The 21,989-nt window shown below is 44.8% G+C and overlaps 1 protein-coding gene across 1 annotated transcript in view; it reads left to right on the forward strand.

Moving 5' to 3' along the window:
• RYR3 (ryanodine receptor 3) overlaps positions 1–21,989 on the forward strand; it is a 691,732-nt gene that overhangs the window by 430,672 nt on the left and 239,071 nt on the right. Inside the window, exons 28-32 of the mRNA XM_060175180.1 lie at positions 6,222–6,430; positions 11,325–11,500; positions 12,455–12,491; positions 14,496–14,659; positions 18,228–18,393. Coding sequence (XP_060031163.1) covers positions 6,222–6,430; positions 11,325–11,500; positions 12,455–12,491; positions 14,496–14,659; positions 18,228–18,393 — 752 coding nt within the window. The remainder of the gene's footprint in view (positions 1–6,221; positions 6,431–11,324; positions 11,501–12,454; positions 12,492–14,495; positions 14,660–18,227; positions 18,394–21,989) is intronic.

The raw sequence follows: 21,989 nt of genomic DNA on the forward strand, positions 1-21,989 counted from the left end.
GGCCTTGTCTCAGCCCTGACTCCTTGGCTGTACTGAGACAGACACTAGACAAATGATTTCACTTGCTAAGCCCCCGTCCCCTCACCCATAAAGTGAGGAAACTCGTAAATGAACTTCACATCTGTACTACTCTATGCTGGACACTTGGAAAATATCTTTTGTGGCTAATCACCCTTGTTTCCCTTCTCTAGTAAACCTGCGAAGTCACATACAGTTTTAACTCCCCAAGAAGTTTTAGAAAAGGGCAGGAGATAGCTCATCTGGTAGAGTGTACACTTTGCCATGCCCGAGGATCTGGAGTCAAGCTGCTGGCCACCACATGGGAGCACCTGCACGATGAAAACTTAATTATCAGTACTACAATATCTCTTCTTTATCTCCATCTTTCTCCGTCTCTATCTCTTGCTTTGTCTCTAAATGAAGAAATCTACCAGAATAGGATTAAGACAAGAGGACTCTGCACTCCTTCTCCATCAGCACCTAGGGAGAGAGAAGGAACAGGAGAGGGACATATGATGTCATGAGTGGCTTAGGGGGAAAGAGAGGAGTGAATCAGGAAAAGAAGGGGCAACTATGTATAAATGTGGACAGACAGTTGTAGAGAAGATGGTTGGCCCACGTCTACAACTTTAGGGGAACTGTGGTGGATTGCAGCGGGGAAAGTGAAAATTCAGAACTCTAGTGGTAGGAATGATGTGGATTCAAACTCCTGTTGACATGTAATTCTGTAATATAAAAATATTTTAAAAATTAAAAAAAAGAAAAATCTACCAGGAGTGATAGGAGCCTGCAGGCATGGAGCCACAGCAATAGTGCTGCTAGCAAAAAAAAAAAAAAAAAAAAGGAAAGGTTTCAGAATTAAAGAGCTTGTCACTAGCTGGCCCCTCCCCACCAGGAGGCAGGAGCTGAGTCAGTGACTCTAGTCACCAAGTATTCTCTCCCCCAGGAGAAATTTTTAGTGCCTTAGGAGGATTCGTCTTTACTCTCTGCCAATTCCAGGTTTTCTCTTTCCTGGAAAAAGCTTTGATTTTCACTTGCCTCCTGCTGTGGTACAGAACTATCTCATATGTCCACTTAACCCCATGGAGGTCTCCATACTCCCTCCTTTGCATTCAATCCCTGGCTTTTTGGTGTTTCTTCTCGTCTCTTCTCCCCTCTTCTCCCTTAGCATTCAGGCACCCTCAAGAGCGGGCTTCTGGTCTGGAGGGGAAGCTCTTTGCTCTGTCACTAGTGCAGTCTTCTGCCCTGTGGCCTCTCTATGAGTCAGAAGACTTGGGCTTTCGTCCTGCTTTAGTCACTTGCCCTCTTCATGACTTCAGTCAAGTCCCTTTAGCTGTTCCCACCGTTAGTGTTTACCTTGCAAAGGGATGTCTCCTCCTGTTGATATCTTAGGATTTAGCAGTCTTCAAAAAAATTTTTTCATGCAAAAAAAGTCATCTCTATTTTTTCTCTGCTGGTACCTTACATTGTCAGTGGGGTTGTGAGTGGGCAGCTGTTAGGATCATAGTAATTTGAAAGCCTTCAGCCTTGCTTCTTTTCACACACTTTTGTACCGGCTATACATTTGCCCCATCATCCACTTTCATAGAGATAGAAGAATAAAGATTTTCTTAGGCTGCACTATCTCTGCTTCTATCAGGGCTAGAATACTTGGTGGGTCTTGACACTCCAGTTCCCATATAAAGCAACTGGCAGTTCTTATCTGGTGAAGTTAGCCTTCTATGCAGAAACCATCAAACTATTCTAGGACTAGGAATTTTTTTTTAATTTTGTATTTATAAAAAGGAAACATTGGAAAAGCCATAGGATAAGGGGGATACAGCTTCTCACAATTCCCACCACCAGGCCTCCTTATACCAACCCCTCCACTGATAGCTTTCCTATTCTTTAACCCTCTGGGAGTATGGACCCAAGATCCTTGTGGGATGCAGAAGGTGGAAGGTCTGGCTTCTTTAATTGCTTCCCCGCTGACCATGGGCATTGATTGACAGGTGGATCCATACTCCCAGCCTGTCTCTCTCTTTCCCTAGTGGGGAAGGGCTCTGGGGAAGCAGAGCTCCAGGACATATTGGTGGGGTTGTCTGTTGTCTGTCCAAGGAAGTCTTCTTTATAGCCCAACATTCACCCTTCTACATTCCATTTGCTGTTCCATCTCCACAAGCTCCTTAGAGTCAGGACAGTCTCACCTTCCTTCATATCCCTCACAGAATACAGCAGAGCCTCTGGCCTAGTGGGAACCTGGGACATTTGCTGACAATCTCTCTTCCTTCATCTGTCCCCCCTACCCCCTGGGGTCAGATCTCCAGTGGTTCCTTTCTTATATCACTTTCTGCAGGTAGAGAGGTGGCATCATGAGGCACAGTCCCTGGCACAAAAATACTATAAACTTGGCAGTGCCCTGTAAGTTCCTGTCAGATTGATTTGTCCCCCTGCCTCCCCGAGGAACACAGCTGCTAATTCACTTCCAGAACAGACTGTTTATCCCAATTTCACATTCATTCTGCTTGGACTGTATCATAGCATAGCTCTCCTATAGTTACTATACCATTCAGTGTTTTCCTGAACAAATTCATAGTTACTTTTTGGGTAGTGGTGATGCATTTTGTTTTGGTGGAACAGGAGCCTCCAGAATGCACAATTTGACTGATCCCTGCCCCTTCTTCAGGTAGAGAGACAGAGACGAGATGCCACAGTACCAGAGCTTCATCCAGTGGCATAGCACCTCTCCGGTGGTGCCACGGCTCAGACTTGGGTCACGTTCATGGCCAGGCACATGTCCTGTCCTATATGTTCTCTCTCTCTCATATTCATAGTTTCTGAAAACTGCAAATTAAGCTAGTGGGGGCTTACTTTTCACAGATTTGGTTGATGATTTGCATAGCAACTTTGTGCTTTGGTAGCAGCAGCGAGCACTCCCTTCATGGAGGATGCACCAAGGCCATGGTCTCTGTGAATGAGAGCCCCATTGATTATAGATTCTCCCCCAGTTACCCTTTCAGTGCCCCCATATATAAAAGCTCTTTTTTTTTTTTTGCCTCCAGGGTTATTGCCGGGTTATCCACTGCTCCTGAAGACCTTTTCTTTATTCTCTTTTGTTGTCTTTGTTGTTTTATTGTTGTAGTTATTACTGATGTTGTTGTTGTTGGATAGGACAGAGAGAAATGGAGAGAGGAGGGGAAGACAGAGAAGGGGAGAGAAAGATAGACACCTGCAGACCTGCTTCATCGCTTGTGAAGTGACTCCCCTGCAGGTGGGGAGCCGGGGGCTTGAACCACGATCCTTATGTCGATCCTTGCGCTTTGTGCCACGTGCGCTTAACCCGCTGCACTACTGCTCAACTCCCCCTGGAGACCATTTTTTCCCGTTTTGTTGCCCTTGTTGTATTATCATTGTTGTGGTTATTGTTGTTGCTGCTGTCGTTGGACAGGACCTCTGAAATGGAGAGAAGAGGGGAGATGGGGAGAAGGGGAGAGAAAGATAGACACCTGCAGACCTGCTTCACCACCTGTGAAGCAACTCCCCTGCAGGTGGGGAGCTGGAAGCTAGAACCGGGATCCCTACACCAGTCCTTGCGCTTCAAGACATGGGCGCTTAACCTGCTGTGCTACCACCCAACTCCCATATAAAAGCTTTTAACCAACCCCCTCCCCACCAGAACACTGCTCCACTCTGGTTTATGGTGGTACAGGGAATTGAACCTGGGACTTTTGGAGCCTCAGGCATGACAGTCTCTTTGCATAACTATTATGCTGCCTATGCATACCCTGTAAATACTCTTGCCCTAAGATTACACACCAGTTTCTTTTGTAGAGCTCCGTCTCTGACTTTATCCTAGCCTGGGAGGCTTTCAGAGGACTCTAGGCAGACCCAGCTGTCCTCTAGCCGCTGCATACCATTCTTCCCATCCTACTTCCAAACCCACCAACACTGCCGATTTGTCAGTCCACAGTTCTGATGTATAAATAGCTCCCAATTAAGAACAACATGCACTCTGAACTTCTGCTGTGGTTTATTCTGCATGGCAGTGTAGGTTGTGTTTTTGTTTTTGTTTTTTTAGCGTGAGGGGGATCCAGACACCAGCCTGGAGAGAGATTGACTCTAGGGAGTGAATGATAATCTCTGTGGCTCCTGTGGGAAGACCTCACTTCCTGCTGAGGTGTGGCCATCACTGTAGGCCAGGAGGAAGGAAAAATGTCAAGAAAATTGGTGGGATGTTTGCTTTTGTTTTTCCCCCAACTTCGTTGAGGGACTGTTGATTTGTAGAACTGCTGTTGTTGAAAGGATACATGTCCACATTTCTCCAGGACAGACGGCACCAAAGCTTATGCTCTACCCAGGCATCCTCATTCTCCACCTTCAGGGCTTTCTTTGATCACCAGCATCCTCCCTTCTCCCTCTTTAGTCCTCAACTCTGTTGCAATAGATCACAGTCTACGGTGTATTTTGTAAGCAAGCTGAGTCATTTTAATAGCACTGAACTTCTTAGAATCATCTTGTGTTCTATAAAACCCAATAGATCTCTGATTCCACTGAGAAAGATGCACCCTTGTCAGAAACGTGGGTAGTGTATTTTCTGCTGCTCTCTAGGCTTTCTGTGGCATTTTGCTTGGGATACTGCTTACAATCTCCAAGGGCCTAATACCAATTGAAGTAGTAACTTGGATTTTTTCCAGCTCATATTTGTGTCCATCTCTTTTATTTCCTTGTCACACTAGGTCTTCACAGCTCCAAATCAGCTTTTTCAGATAGAGACAAAACCAGACGGAGAGATGAAGACAAGGAAAGATCCCACAGCACCAAGACTCTCTTCGCTGTGATGAGAGCTAGGCTGGAGACTAGGTTGTGCACATGACAAAGTAGTGCCATTATCCAGGGGAGCTGTCCTGCCGACCTTCATATTTATATCTTAATACCCTCAGCTGGCACTCTGGGAGGCGGGGGGGGGTGTAATTCAGCAGAGAGAACACAAGAGTTTCATGCAAGAGGTATCTGGTTCACTTCCCAACGTTGTACATACCAGCTCGATGTTCTGTTTCCCCTAAGAGAAATAAATATATTTGAGGGCAGGGAGATAGCATAGTGGCTATGCACAGGATTTTCGTGCATGAGGCTCTGAAGTTCCAGATTTAACCCCTGGCACTACCATAAGGTAGAACTGAGCAGTGCTCAGGTGAAAAAAAAAACATAAAATAGAAATGCGTAGATGAGTACAGCAGATACTCACCTGGATAGTATACCTGCTTTGCTATGTATGTGACCTAGTTCAAGTCCAGCCCCACCACACTGAAGTAAACTTTGATGCTATAGTCATTTTCTCCCCCCCCTCTCTCTCTCTCTCTTTCTCACTCTCTCTTTCTCTCTTTCTCTGTGTGTAGGGGGGTGTATGTATGTCTGTGTCTACCTGAAAAAAGTCAGCCTGTAGTGGTGGTACGTAGCATAATGGTTATGCAAAGAGACTCTCGTGCCTGAGGCTCCAATGTCCCAGGTTCAGTCTCCCACAACACCATAAGCTAGAGCTAGGCAGTGCTCTTGAATCAAAAAGAAAGAAAGAAAGAAAGAAAGAAAGAAAGAAAGAAAGAAAGAAAGAAAGAAAGAAAGAAAGAAAGAAAGAAAGAAGAAAGTCAGCCTGAGGTGGTAAAGCCTAGGTGACAACAAGAGAAAGAAAGAAATTATCAATTTTATGTCTTAATTTAAAAAATAGTACTCTTAACTGGATGACTAATTTCCCTCATTTCAAAATTGATTTCAAACCATACTTACTTCTTTAATTTTTTTCTGGTGCGTGATGCCCTGCATGGGGAACCCATTGCTCTCTGTGACCATTTTTTTCCCCTTTCATTTCATGGAACAGAGAGAAATAGAACAAAAGAGGAAGACGGTGGGGGGGGAAGGGGGGAGAGAGAGACAGACAGACAGACCTGCTTCATTGTTCATGAAACTTCCCTTTGCATTTGGGAACTGTGGGCTTGAACCCAGGTCCTTGCTCATGGTAACATGTGTTCTCAACCATGTATGCCATCATACAACTCCTACAATCATTTTTCTTTGTCATGTACCATGGCAGCTACCATCTCTGTGTAGCTTCATTTGACTAGCACTGAATGGACTATCCCTTCTCTACTGGCTGTCAAGACTAAAGGAAGCAAAGGTTCTGCTTCCTTCCTTCCTACTTCCTGTTATGATCCCATAAACTAAATCAGGGCTCTCTATCATCTCTGCAGGTTTTGTACCCATCTGCTCTCTGGGACTCTCCCAGGTTGGCCGCATGAACCTGGGGATGGATGCCAGCACCTTCAAGTTTTACACCATGTGTGGCCTTCAGGAGGGCTTCGAGCCTTTTGCTGTCAACATGAACCGCGATGTGGCCATGTGGTTCAGCAAACGCCTCCCCACCTTCATCAACGTGCCAAGGAATCATCCACATATAGAGGTAGTGTTCCGTGCAGTAGGTCACCCAGGTGGGTCAGAGGGGTTAAGGCACTAAGCTCCAGTGAATGTCCCATCTGTGCCCTGGCTGCTTACCTCCTCCATTGCCCTCAGAGCTGTAGTGGAGTAACTCAGTGACGTCTCAGGCACATAACCTAGCAGAATAAACCCCCAAATTTTGACCCTTCTAGCTTCTCCAGCAGTACAGGGTTTAGAAACCTTAGATGTTATACTTATGTAAACATTATAGAAGTGTGGTATTATCGTGGAATACCTATATAATATTGTAAACCAATGGCAAGTCAATCAAAAAACAGCTTAGTTCCTATATAAGTGTCTCAGAGATAATGTTGCTTTTTCTTTCTTCTTCGATAGCATAGAAAGAAATAAGATGGTGGGAAGAGAGAGGGGGAGAGGGAAAGAGAGAGAAACCTGCAGCATTGCTTCACCACTCATAGAGCCTCCCTTCTATAGGTAGGGGCTAGGGACTAGAGTCTGGGTCCTTGTGCCTGGTAATATGTGCACATTACCCAGTGTGCCCCCCTTCACTCATCCAACCCCCGATAATGTTGCTTCTATAACCATAACCTGATGTTTTTCAATTCTGTTTAATGTCTGTAGAACCATTTTTGTGTTTTTAACTGAAGTGTTGTTGTTTATGATGCTTCCATCTTATACAGGGAAGTAAAAGCCAAAGATTATAAGCCTAATGTAGGAGCTGGTTCACAACTAATTCTGTTTTAACCATGTCACCATGATTTCTTCAGATGGCAGGAGTAGGGCTAGAGGCCCAATCAGAGAAATCAGCTCCACTCAAGTGTTAGATTCAGTGCCTTGCTTCCACCCAGCAATAAATCCCCCCAAACTCACCTCCTAGTCTGAACTCAACAAGCATCAACTCCTTGCTTCAGTAGTAAAAGTTATTTCTCTGACTCCTGCCTGATCATTAAGTTAGGAATTGTTTTGTAAACTCTTGGAGGCTACAAGCCCTTTAACAAACTAATGGAAGCTAGGGCTCTCCCCTTCCAACAATTTCCAAGATACCTAAAAACCTGTAAGCACATTTGTGGACCTCAGAATAGGAACCTTTATCTAGAATGCAGGGAGGAATTTCAATATTGTAAGAAAGCTACTGTAAACCTCGGTTTAAGTCTTCTGCCTTTCTCCACACACCCGACCCCACCCCTGCAGTGTATGTACGCACATGTCAAAAATTGGATTTTTTTTTTTTTATATTTGCTTCTCCAATCCCACTCCCTGCAATATTTGAGCCCTAGCACTGGGAGTATCCCCAGATTTTTTTTTTACTTATTTATTTATTTATATATTTATTTATTTAAAAAGGAGACATTAGCAAAACCATAGGATATATTTATTTATTTTAAAAGGAGACATTAACAAAACCATAGGACATTAACAAAACCGTAGGGTACAACTCTACACAATTCCCACCATCAGATCTCTATATCCCATCCCTTCCCATGATAGCTTTCCCATTCTCTATCCCTCGGGGAGTATGGATCCAAGGTCATTGTGGGTTGCAGAAGGTGGAAGATCTGGTTTCTGTAATTGCTTCCCCGCTGAACATGGATGTTGACTGGTTAATCCATACTTCCAGTCTGCCTCTCTCTTTCCATAGTAGGGAGGGTGTCTGGGGGAGTGGAACTCCAGGACACATTGGTGGGGTCATCTGTCCAGGGAAGTTTGGTTGGCATCCTGCTGGCATCTGGAACCTGGTGGCTGAAAAGAGAGTTAAAATACAAAGCCAAACAAATTGTTGAGCCATTATGGACCTGAAGGCTGGAATAGTGCAGATGAAGTGTTGGGGGATACTTACTGCAGATTATTGTGTACTTCTGCTTTTAGGTATATATTTTTCCCTAGTTTATGGATACGTGTGAACATATGCTCTATCTCAGGGGACTTGGTCTATATCTAGGCTTTGGGACTTTGCTAGGAAGTGAACCACCTGGAATGGAATTAGAGAATACTATGAAAGGAAAGGTCTCACCCCAGTAATGAAGCTGAAGGGTTGTCATTCCACACCTGAAGTCTCTGGACACAGTCTGAAGTGAAGCATGCTGGGGTGGCACTCGTTGCATTGATTAGGTTGCAATCGGTGGATGCAATATTATTTTATATGAAATGAGAGAAGCATGCAGGAAAGTGTGCCCCACCCTAAGGTTCCAGGACTGGGGGAAACATAGGCTCTATAGTGGAAATGTGAGCTTCCTGCTGCCTTAGGGATCAAGAAGACAATGGATAGTTATTGTTACCATCACATTATTTGGTAATTGGGTTAACTTTGAAAAGTTCCTTTGTTAGGGTTTGCTGTATAATACCCACCATCATGTATATAGCTGTGCCACTAGTTGCTTCTGTTCTCCCTGGTCTAGGCTTTTGAGAGAGTCAACATATCAAAGACTCAGCCTATGTATTAAAATGACTGAGTCTGTGTTTTAAAAAGTTCGAGACATACAATCAATTTTCCCCTCATATTAATTAACTAGTGATTTATATGACTACAATTTAATAGGAGTGTACATAAACACCATTCCCACCACCAAAAGACTGTGTTCCATCCCACTCACCCACCACCGGCCCCCCACCCCATCCCCTGGAAGCCCAATGTCCACCCTCCCCCTCACCACAGGGTTTTTACTTTGGTGCCCTACTCTAGATTTAGTCAGATCCTGCTTTTAGTTTCCCTTTCTGTTCTTCTTCCTCAACTTCTGTTGATGAGTGGAATCATCCCATACTCATCTTTATCTTTCTGACCTAGCTCACTTAACATAATTCCTTCTAATTCCTTCTAGCTCCATCCAAGATGAGTCAGAGAAGGTGGGTTCATTGTTCTTGATAGCTGCATAGTATTCCATTGTATATATATATACCACAACTTTCTCAGCCACTCATCTGTTGTTGGACACCTGGGTTGCTTCCAGGTTTTAGCTATTATGAATTGTGCTGCTATGAATATAGGTGTACACATATCTTTTTGATTGGGCATTATGGACTCCTTGGGGTATAGCCCTAGGAGAGGACTTACTGGGTCATATGGAAGGTCCATGTCTAGCCTTGTGAGAGTTCTCCAGACTGCTCTCCACAGAGGCTGGACCAATTTACATTCCTACCAGCAGTGCAGAAGGGTTCCTCTGTCCCCACAGCCTCTCCAGCATTTGTTGCTGCTGTCCTTTTTGATGTATGCCATTCTCACAGGGGTGAGGTGGTATCTCAGTGTTGTCTTTATTTGCATTTCTCTGACAGTCAGAGACCTGGAGCAGTTTTTCATATGTTTGTTAGCCTTTTGGATATCCTCTGAAGTGAATGTCTTGTTCATATCCTCTGCCCATTTTTGGATGGGGTCGTTTGCTTTTTTGGTGCTAAGTTTGCTGGGCTCTTTGTATATTTTGGTGATTAGTCTCTTGTCTGATGTATGGCATGTGAAGATCTTCTCCCATTCTGTGAGGAGTCACTTTGTTTGTGTGATAGTTTCTTTGGCTGTGCAGCAGCTTTTCAATTTGATGTAGTCCCATTGGTTTGTTTCTGCTTTAGTCTTCCTTGCAATTGGGTTTGTTTCATCAAAGATGTCCTTTAGATTTAGGTGGGAAAGTGTTTTACCAATGTTTTCCTCTAAGTATTTGATAGTTTCTGGTCTAACATCCATGTCCTTGATCCATTTGGAGTTGATTTTTGTTTCTGGTGAGATAAGGTGGTTCAGTTTCATTCTTCTGCATGTTACAACCCAGTTACCCAGCACCATTTATTGAAGACACCCTCCTTCCTCCATTTAATACTTTGGGCCCCCTTATCAAAGATTAGATGTTCATAGGTGTGGGGGTTTAGTTCTGGACTTTCAATTCTGTTCCACTGGTCTGTGTGCCTATTTTTGTTCCAGTACCAGGCTGTTTTGATGATGATGGCCTTATAATATAGTTTGAGATCTGGGAGTGTGATGCCCCCATTTCTGTTTCTTTTCCTCAAGATGGTTTTGACAAGTCTATGTGTTTTCTGGTTCCAGAGAAATGATTGTAGTTTTTGCTCTATTCTCTTTAAAAAGCCTGGTGGAACTTTGATAGGTATCCCATTAAATTTGTATATGGCTCTGGGGAGAATATTCATTTTGATGATATTTATTCTTCCAATCAATGAGCATGGGGCGGCTTTCCATTTCTTGCTATCAGTTTCTATTTCCTTGAAGAGTGACTCATAGTTTTCAGTATATAAGTCTTTCACTTCTTTGGTCAGCTTTATTCCTAGGTATTTTATTGATTTTGCTACAAGTATCCCCAGATTTTTAGGAGCCTCTGTGTCCCAGCTATGACTGCAGCAGAGGGTGTAGACATTGCTCTCAGAGGGAGCGCGGATGGCTCTTGTCAAGTTTTGAACTTTCTAGAGCCCTTTCTCTTAGATAGTCTTACCACTCCTAACAAGGGAAAAATTTGGAAAAAAAATATTATTTTTTCTTATCTCTGGGACTCACACTCTAGGCTGACTTTGTTCAGAGACAGATGGGCACACAGAGAGGAAAAAGGCCAGGGCATGGAAGCTTGTAATAGGTGTCAGGCTTGAACCTGGGTGACACATAGCAGAGCAGCACATAATCCAAGTGAGCTCTTTTTCTAAACCAATATTCTTCGTTAGCCACTTGCTCACTGCCCTGAATTCTGCCCCTAAGGTAAAGACCCTTGACATTACAAAAAGCTGGGTGAGTATGGCCCCGACATTCTAATTGCTGCAGTCAAAGACTCACGATGGGAGCAGTGGTGGCCTTCTCACTGGTGACAGCTCTGAGAGTCTGCAGAGAGCCTTGGCCACACATGATGTCAGGGCAGGAGGCACTGGGCTAAAGTCAGGGAAGGGACTGTGTCAGCGTAGCAGGTCCCTGCTGTTCTTAGGTCCTGAGAATCGATGGTACCATGGACAGCCCTCCATGCCTCAAGGTGACCCACAAGACATTTGGCACCCAGAACAGCAGTGCCAGCATGATCTACTGCCGCCTGAGCATGCCGGTTGAGTGCCACTCCTCCTTCAGCCACAGCCCCTGTCTGGACAGTGACGCCTTCCAGAAGAAGTGAGTGAGAGACCTTCCTAACTGGGGAGTAGGTTTTCTGGCTGTTTGTTCCTCACTTTGTGTCAGTACAGCTGAAGCCTCTGGTGAGAGCTTTGTGCTTCCAGTCAGGGAAAGGATTGAGGATGTACATATACACAGACGGACAGATGCATGCCTGTGTGCATGTGCAGTGCAGCTGTGGAGAGTCACTACTGATGGGGAAGGTCCCACTCTTTTTAAACCCCCTGGGTTCCTAGCCTCCTTCCTCCCTACAGTACTTCAGTTTGGGAAATAAAAGGAATATAAGTACATGAGAGGGAGCAATCACAGTACTTGCTGCCTGTGGGAGAAATTGGAAGCTTCTAGAAACATATACAGTCTTCTTGGCATAACTCTAGTTAATATCCAACCAAAAGCAGTGTGACTTCTGAGTAATGTGACCTCTTTTCTCCTGATAAGGAATGTGCTCCTTGCTGGCTTTCTTTCCCTGAATGTCTGTCTGTAACCACTGATGTAGACCTGGCCTATCCTAAGCTGCCTTCTTTGAGCATCTTTCCTCTAGCATTTCCGCACCTGCTAAGATTTGAAACATAACAGCTGCTTGATAGAAGAGGATTCTGTATTTGGGAGACCCCCTGCCTCTATTACCTCTGTCTACTGTCCCCCCTGCACTGTAATTTGCCATCTGGGCTGAGGGACAAGAATTGCAAGTGACAACCTTGTCTTACTGTAATAGGCTACAAAAGAAAAATCCCCAGACAAGTGGCGGGGGGGTGGGGGTGGCAGCCATCACTCACTCACAGGAAAGTCCCCAGACAAGTGGCGGGGGGGGGGGGGGCAGCCATCACTCACTCACAGGAAAGAGCTTGTTTCTTGAACTTGCCCTTGTTGTTAAGGGTAGATCAGTTGCCTGTCAGAATTGTGAAATTCTCTCTACTGCTGAATAACTAATACATGGATTGTCTTCCCCTGCAGGAAGCAGCTTCAAGAAATACTTTCTCATACAACAACAGTAAGTAAATGTGCCCCGTTATGGTTTTAATTAGTTGATTCTTTGTTGTGTCTTGCAATGTGCCCCTTACAGCTAAGATCTGCCTAGAGATGCTTTAAATTGCCTATTACTCTTGTCTTTTAATATCCATCTTGATGTTTTCAGAACATGTCAATAGCATTTCTGAGATGAGGAAGAAACAGTGGCTCAGTGCAAAGCACAAGCTCTACCTGGGGCTCCTAATTGGGCTTCACTGTGTATTGTTGTCTCTGTGCCACCAAGGACCCAGTAATGCCTGTCTGATTGAAGTGAACATCCGTTGTGAGAGTCTTGGTTTCTTCCTGTTGTCTACTCTTCTATGTAAACATTCATGAGGCAGCTCTCTCATCTCTTTTAGCAGCCCCAGGAATAAATGTTGCCAGCCACTAGATGTGGAGCAGGGAGCAAGCCCATCCCAGAAACTCCTAGGAGCTGCTTCCAGTCCCATCTCCTGTATCCAGTCAATAGTCTAAAAGCGACACATCCAAAGTTCTTTCTCTCTCTCTCTCATTTAGCACCAAACAAAAGCCCTTTCTTCAGAAGGAATGTGTGCTATTCCTCCCATAAAGTTATCCTGAGCCCCAAGGTGATAAGATTACTCTCACCAGGTATAAGATGCCTCTTGCAACATGTCAGACACTTAGCATGGCACACACTTAGTACTTAGCATGCAGCACTACCTTTCCCTTTAGTCCCCAAGGCAGCCCAGGAGATGGACAGTATTCTGCACTCTGCAGCTCAGAGGGACACAGTGACTTGTCCAACTTCACACAGTTAATGTCTTCCAGTGTCAGCACTCAGTATGTCTGGTTGACCCCTGATGTAATATGTAATATGACTATGACTAAGAGTAACTTCCTGAAGCATCAGTGTATTTGATTTCATAAAGCACATGATGAAGCAGTCACCTCTGCATGCTTCAACTATTATGATAATAATGGTGACATACTTCACAAAGTTGTGATACCCAATAAGAGCTGCTGTGACTCTAAGTCCTATTGTTTGAACTTATGTTCACATGAAACACTTGGACCACAGTATGTTCTTTCTCTTCTAAATAATCTTTTTAATTTTAATTCCCCTATAGAAGCAGAAAATGTAGCAGGAGGAATATAACCTTGACTACTCAGGCCATGGGCATTGGCTGGCTCCCCACAGCCCCCCAGGTCTGTCCTGTTTCCCAGGAGAGGACTATGGGTCTGTGCTGACCATTCTAAGCATTCACCGCTGATTTATTATTTTTAATTTTATTAGTGATTTAATGTTGATTTACAAAATTCTAAGATAACGGGTATAATTCTGCATCATTCCCACCACCAGAGTTCTGTGTCCCCGTTCCCTCCATTGGAAACTGCAGGTTTCTTCTCCCAAAGTTACAGATATGGGTGACTTTTATCTGCAGATTCTTCTAAACAAAAGTGGAGGATTAGAGATGCTGACCTAACTTCCCTGGGCAGATGACCTCAGCAGTAAATCCTGGAACTCTACCTCCCCAGATCCCTGCCCCACTAGGGAAAGATAGAAACAGGTTGGGGATATGTATTGATCTGATAACACCCATGTCCTGTGGAAAAGTAATTACAGAAACCAGACCTCCCACCTTCTGCACCCCATGGAGATCTTTGGTCCATACTCCCAGAGGGATAAAGAAGAAGGAACCTTCCAGTGGAGAGGATGGGGTGTGAGACTCTGGTAGTAATAATTGTGTGGAGTTGTACTCCTCTTATCTCACAATCTTGTCAATCATTATTAAATCACTAATAAAAATTTAAAAGGTTAAAATAAAGAGAAAACATGAAAAAAATCATTTTTAAAGTGGAGGGTTAGGTATAACAGAGAAAGGGAAAGTAAGGAAGCCAGATTCCAAACTTGAGCGCAGTAGATCTTTAGGATTATGTGAGCTATCTGAGAGACTGGGGAGGGGGTCTACTACAGGGCTTCTTTTCTGTCCTTTGAGCCAACTCATGCTTTCTGGTCTATCCCCAGCAGTGCTACTACGCCATCCGCATCTTCGCAGGACAGGACCCGTCCTGTGTCTGGGTTGGATGGGTGACTCCAGACTATCACTTGTACAGCGAAAAGTTTGACCTCAGTAAAAACTGTACAGTGACTGTCACCCTGGGAGATGAAAGAGGCCGGGTCCATGAAAGGTAAGGGGACTCCCAAGGAACAAGACTGGCAGTCCAGCCCTCCTTTCCACCACCATCCCTCAAGAAAGAGCGAGCCAAGCCTCTCCCACAAAGGGGAAATGAAGCCTGAGCTTATGACCCATAGTGAATGGGAAGTCCTGAGTTGAAAGAAGTGGTATTAGTGAACTCAAAGAGTACTTTCATAGGGACCAGATGGTGGCACACCTGGTTGAGCGCACATGTTACAATGTGCAAGGACCTGGGTTCAAGCCTCTGGTCCCCACCTGCAGGGGGAAAGCTTTGCAAGTGGTGAAGCAGTGTTGCAGGTGTCTCTCTGTCTCTCTCACTCTCTATCACTCCCTTCCCTCTTGATTTCTGGCTGCCTCTATCTAATAAATGAAAAGAAAAATTTGAGAGAGAGAGTGAGTGCCTTCATCATGTCTATGATAAGCATGACCTAGCTCTCTTTCATGCTTTACAACATCACACAACTACCGACCGGCTCAGAATGCCTCACCCCAAGAGTTTGTTGTGAGTGAACATGAAGAATAAAAAGCACAATGCACTTATTAATGTTGAAGAGAAATTAGGTTCTATGTATGGAAAGCAAGTTGCAGATCTACCCATACCCACCGATGGTGAAGCTGACAACAGGGCCAGAATCCTTGGGCAGGTCTGCCCCACAAGTGACCCAGGGAACCATACCTTGTTTTTACTAAAGTGAGATTCAGTTGAGCGTATCCCCATACAAAGATGAGTAAGGATGTAATGAGTTATTTCTCAAACTGCCCTTTTTTCATACAAAGTCAGTGCTGATTAGATGTCACTAGCTCATCAAAGACTAGTGAGCAGAGGCCAAAAACAATTGTTTTGTGGGGACCTGCAGTGGGCAGGTGCTGAAGAGTACAATCGCATGGAAAAAAACTACCTGAAGATGGTTTTGTTTTGTTTCCTTTTGCTACAGAGCTTTTCTAGAGCTTAATGCCTATCCAGTTCCTAGACTTTTGGCAGACTTTCGTTTTTTTTTTTTTTTTACTATTATAATAGACTAAGGGAGAGGAGGAGAAGGAGGAAGCGGAGGAGGAGGAGGGGGAGGGGGCACCACAGTGTCACTTCACCACTTGTGAAGTTTCACTGAGCAAATGCTCCTTTGTAAGGGCTAGGGGCTCAAAGCCAGATCCGCACACATGGCAAAATGCCCACTCTACCAGGAGAGCCATCTTATGTCCCCCACAAACTACCTGAGTTTTAAAAAAAATTTTATTGATTGATTTATTTGGATATAAACAGAAACTGAGAGGGGAAGGTGGAGACAGTGATGGAGAGAAAAAGAGATACCTACAGCACTGCTCCACAGTGAGCCTGTATAACATGTGCTCTCCAGGAGTGTCACTGCATGGCACAGACTTTTAAATTTACAAGAGTTTAGATCGTAACCTCCTTGGGCCTCAGTCTTCTCACCTACAAAATGAGAATGAGAGGCCCAGTCTTACAGTGCTGTGAGGCTTGAGCAAGGCAAGATCTGTTTTAAAGCCTGGCAAAGTGTCACAGCCTATGCACTAAGTGAACACCAGCTGCTATTAGTACCATCACAAAGTGTCCAGTACATCATATGACACAGCACCCAGTGAAGTCAAAAAGCAAAGTATGCAAGAACCAATCCAAAACTGGCTGATCAGCCATAAGAACAAAAGGCAGACAGATACACCTGTCCCAGCTGAGTTTATGTCTCCCAGCTGACTCAGATTATTGATTTTCCTGAGCCTGTCCACACTAATTATAAAAATGAACCTAAGTATTATCATGCAGAATAAGATCCAGCCAACTAGGTTCTTGGCAATGCTTTGTTCTTTGCTTTGCATAATAAAAACATACAGGATCTGTTTCAGATGCTTTGGGGCATTTCAAATGTGGGTCCTATAAATACAGCAGAGACCTGACACTGCAAACTATCCCAGCTTCGTGAATTATTAATGGAATTCCGTAGTAGTCGTCAATGTGTTCTGCACTGTAGTCACTAAAAAGCAGTGGCGACATGACTGTATAACCTTTCTGGAAATGTAGTGATGGCTGTAATTCTTTGGAGGAAGTCCAAAGTGCTGGCCCTGATTCAGGAAACCAGTGTGGGTGTCCCAGCAAAGAGGGCAGGAGAGCCATCAAATGAATTCCTCATTAAAGGGGGTTTCCAATCTCTAGGGAAAGTGACAGGCTTCCAGACCCATAAAAAGCCTTTCAGAATTCCAGTCAACTATCAGCTTTCCAAATGAAACTGTGACACAGGGAGTAAAGCAGTTTGGGGAGTTGACAGGGCTGTTCTGAGGCCTCCACTGCTCAGGGCTCCTTGCATCCAGCCTCTGCCAATGGAGAGCTGGAATCCACACAGCTGAGGACCCATCAGGAAACCAAGCTCAGTGTAATCAGGTTGACCTTAGGATGTATAGCATCATGTGTAGAATTCCACTTTGAACTTAATATGACCCATTCCCCCAGATGAAGTTCACCAGGATTGGACTTAGGGAGAGACCAAATTGCTCACAGGCATCTGTGAGTCGCTTCTGCCACCATTCTCTTTCTCCACAACCCAGCCACAGTTTGAATGTTTTCAGTTAGGAAGCTGGACTTGGGACCATTATGGCCCTTCTGGTTGTTATGGATGACTTTAAAATCTAATCTCCAGTGAAGTTACATTCTGGAAGCTGTTAGGACTACTAGATGAGAAAGATACCAGTTTGGTAGGTTGTGAAGAGTATGGGATTCAGAACTTCAGGGGTCTAGGGAAGGGAGGGCAGTGAGGGGAGGGGAGGGGAGGGCGGGGCAGGGGAGGATAGTATTGGCCTGGGGGTGAGAAGAGTATCATAGATCTACTCTGCAAGTCTTCCTGGGTCCAGGCCTGCCATCCTAAGGGACACAGGCATCTGTCTGCAGTGGCTGATAGCTTTTGAAAATGCTTCTGAATCCATAATTTTTTGTGATTATTTTGAGACCTTTTTCCAGATAGAGAAACAGAGACAGAGTCAGAGCAAGTGAAAGGAACCACAGCCCTGGAGCTTTCTCCAGTGTTGTGGAGGTTGGGCTTGTACCCTGGTCACACACAATGCAAAACAATGCAGTATCCAAATGAGCTAATGGGGGCTGGGCGGTAACGCAGTGGGTTAAGCACACAAGGCACAAAACACAAGGACCAAGTGAGCTACTTTGTAGGCCCTCTCAACCCAAATTTTCTTTCCTACCTCTTATATTAAATCATTAAACCCACCTCCATGGCCATCCTCACTGCACCTCCAGTTTCCAGCTCAAAGATGGGGACACTGTCAGCACTATCACCTGTTTTGGAAGTATGCCAGGCCTGACTCATGAAAACATTAGCTGGACCTTGTGCTCTTTGGAAGTGAGTAGTTTGAGAGATTACCAGACCCCTAAATTGAGCAGCATGTGCCTGAATGAACTAGGTTGGAACTGAGTGGACTCATTACTGGGGGCTTATTGGGACACTCCCTTGGAAGGTCTGTGGGACACTTCATTCCTGAATTTTCATCCCAGACCACTCCAGTATATATTCTGTGGTCATCTCTCTTTGTTTACTTCCTAGTGTGAAGCGTAGCAATTGCTACATGGTCTGGGGTGGGGACATAGTGGCCACTTCCCAGAGGTCAAGTCGGAGCAATGTGGACTTGGAGATCGGCTGCCTCGTGGACCTGGCAATGGGCATGTTGTCCTTCTCAGCCAATGGGAGAGAACTCGGCACCTGCTACCAGGTAGGGACAGTTTCCTGGGCTGAGACCACAGTCTGCCAGTCTGTGTGGTCACAACTCTGTTCTTTTTCTGTGCCCCGCACCCCTGCTGCAGTGTGTAGGGTCTGTGAGTCCCTCCAGAAAAGCAGACCACATGGGACCATTTCACACAGAGGCACAGAATGTGGGTGAATGCCATACCCACTGGCTGATCACACAAGCTGATGTTCTAAAAGATAAGGAGGCCATTCCACATTGTTTGGCTCATTTATCCCCTAACTACTTCTTGTATGGTTTCCATGCTGCTTGTCCCACTCACGATGCAAAGTTCAAACAGCAAATGAGGATACTCCTGATGTTAAGAAACTTTAGTGCTCAAAATACAGACCTGTAAGAACTGATTGGCTTGCCAGGTGGGTATTGTCTCTGCATTTTCTTGGATTCCTTCCAGACGCCTTGGAAACTGCACTTATATAAGTAATGTGTGTTCCTATATCATTGCCAGTGAAATTCAGTAGAACTATTTGGGAAAACCATACATTCTGCACACATAGGGTGACCTACCACTCATCACAGGAAGCATGATCTCCTTTAAGGAGTCTTGGGGAAGTCGGGCAGTAGCGCAGTGGGTTAAGCGCAGGTGGCGCAAAGCACAAGGACCAGCTCAAGGATCCTGGTTCGAGCCCCCGGCTCCCCACCTGCAATGGAGTCACAGACAGTGAAGCTGGTCTGCAGGTGTCTCTCTTTCTCTCCCCCCTCTGTCTTCCCCTCCTCTCTCCATTTCTCTCTGTCCTATCCAACAACAATGACAACAATAATAATAACTACAATAATAAAACAAGGGCAACAAAAAAGGGAATAAATAAATAAATATTTTAAAAAGGAGTCTTGGGATGGTAAAAAAAAAATGCTGGCCATGTGCACAAGGCAGGTTGAAACCTGACCCCAACCACAGTGCTCCAGTGCTTTATATTTGTGTTATGTTAAATTCTGTCTGAAAATGTCATAGATCTCAAGTGATAAAGCCCCAGCGATGACAGAAAACAAGCAAAAGAAAAGTTTCTTATCCATGATGAACATGTAAGTTTGGAGGGGAAATATCACGTATCATAGCCTCCATTGAAAGTTTGTCAGTCAGCCACCAGTTTCCAGATACTAACATGATGCCAACCGGACTTTCCTGGGCAGATGACCCCACCAGTATGTCCTGGAGCTCCATGTTCTCAAAGCCCTGCCCCACTAGAGAAAGAGAGAGGCAGGCTGGGAGTATGGATCAACCTGCCAATGCCCGTGTTCAGTGGGGAAGCAATTACAGAAGCCAGACCTTCCACCTTCTGCACCCCATAATGACCCTGGGTCCATACTCACATGGGGTTAAAGAACAGGAAAGCTATCAGGGGAGAGGAGGATACAAAGCTCTGGCGGTGGGAATTGTGTGGAGTTGCACCCCTCTTATCCTATGGTCTTGTCAGTGTTTCCATTTTATAAATAAATACATTTAAAAAATGTTTGGCAAAACAATTTAGCACAGGAAATTTTTGAGAAAGACTTCAGAGAGAAAAATTTCTAGGAGCCAAGGGATGGTTCACCCCATAGGACACACACTACCATGTGTGAGGACTGGGGGTCAAGTCACTGGAACCATGTGGGAGACCTGCAGGTGCTATCACTACTCATTGTCATAGTTGTCATTGTTGTCTTCATCACCCCCCCATCTCCTGTTTCTTCTACTGCTACTTCTGTGTCTTCTGCCTCTCCTTTTGCTTCTCTCTCTCTCTTAGATTAGATTTAAAAAAAAAAAAAAAAAAGGAAGGAAGGAAGAAGTGCTGGGGGTGGCCAGACAGTGGCACACCTGGTTAAGTGCACACATTACAATATGCAAGAACCCAGGTTCAAGCCCCCCGGTCCCTGCCTGCATGAGGAAAGCTTCATAAATGGTGAAGCAGCGCTGCAGGTGTCTCTGTCTCTCTCTCTATATATATATCTCTCTTTCACCCCTCAATTTATCTCTGTCTCTATCCAATAATAAACATATCTTTAAAAAGTGCTGGTAGTGATCCAGGAGGTGGCGCAGTGATAAGGCTTTGGACTCTCAAGCATGAGGTCCTGAGTTTGATCCCCGGCAGCACATGTGCCAGAGTGATGTCTGGTTCTTTCTCTCTTCCATATTTCTCTTTAATAAATAAAATCTTTTTTAAAAAGTGCTGGTAATGGTGAGATCATGTAGACACAAAGCCATTTTTAAAAGAAAAAGCAAGTCTTACCAAGCATTTTTCATATTATTTAATTGATAGGCTTGTTTTGTTTTGTTTTGTTTTGTTTTTACATTTGAACAGTTAGTAATGGTCTATAAGCCTAGAGTTCTAGAGAACATACCTTGGAAAATACTAAGTTGAGGACCTTATGTCATTATTGTTTATGTCTCCTGGACTCTCCAACAACAGCAGGGAGTGTCATCCAAAATGTGAACACAGAGTATTACCCAGACTCATAAAGGAGCTTGCTTCCATCAAAAGTGATCATAAAAGCGAGTGTTGTGGAGAAATACTGATATTGAAGCAATAAAAGAAAATAATACTTTCCACAGGTGTAGATAGCATAATGGTTATATGCATACAGATTGTCAGGCCTGAGGCTCCGAAGTCCCAGGTTCAGTTCCCCCCACCCCCATAAGTCAGAGCTGATCAGTGCTTTGGTTAAAAAGAAAGGAAGGAAATAATACTCTCACCTCCATGTGAAAAGAGAAGGGACATACTAGGTTGAAAGTGTAGCATAATAAGTGGTCTAGAGAGGGAAGGAAGGGATGTTTGAGAAGTAATAGAGAGTGTGGGGCTTTTATGGCTTATGGGGAGAAAGTTTTTGGACTGGCTGGGAACTATTGATAAGAAGCAAGGAGTTGCTGCAAACTGCTGCTCAGGACAATGCTAGGGGTGTGTGTGGGGGAGCCAGTAGTCTTTTGGGGTCCAATATCTTAACTAACCACAGCAGATTAAAAGCTTCCTGCTGCTATGTAGATAGCTAAGACCCCAGCTTCAAGGGGGCCAGAAGGTGACTAGCTGGCAGATAGAGCTCACATTACCATGGGTGAGCACGTGGGTTCAGATGTCCAGCCACCACATGGGAGTGCCTGTGGGGTGGAGAAAGGGAAGATGCTTCCCAAGTGATGGGTCAGTGCAGCAGGGTCTCATCTGTCGCTCATTCTCTCCATTTCTCTCTGTTTCTGACCCTGTTGTTAAATGAAAAATAAATGACTGCTGGGAATGGTGGAGTTACACAAGCACTGAGCTCCAGCAGTGTTACCCCACTGGCAATAAAACTCAGATTCTACCATAAACCTTCGGTTGCAAGTACCAGCTAAAATGTCTTTTAGCAGCCAGTTGGCCTGTGTTTGGAAAGATGGCTTCCAAAAGTGAGAGAGAATGTCCCCACCTCAAATCTGAAATGCTTGGTGGCTAAGGACGGATGCACCAGGCCCTCCTTGGAGACTGAAGAGGCATGGAGGTTCACTCCAGTACGCAGCCCCACCCCTGTAGTTCCTGACACTGGGGAAACAGAGTCATGATGACACAAGTACTGCAACCCAGCAACTGCAACCCCACCTGCCATCTCAGACAGAGGCC

This window comes from Erinaceus europaeus, chromosome 16, assembly GCF_950295315.1.
Source record: "Erinaceus europaeus chromosome 16, mEriEur2.1, whole genome shotgun sequence".
Lineage (NCBI taxonomy): Eukaryota > Metazoa > Chordata > Mammalia > Eulipotyphla > Erinaceidae > Erinaceus > Erinaceus europaeus.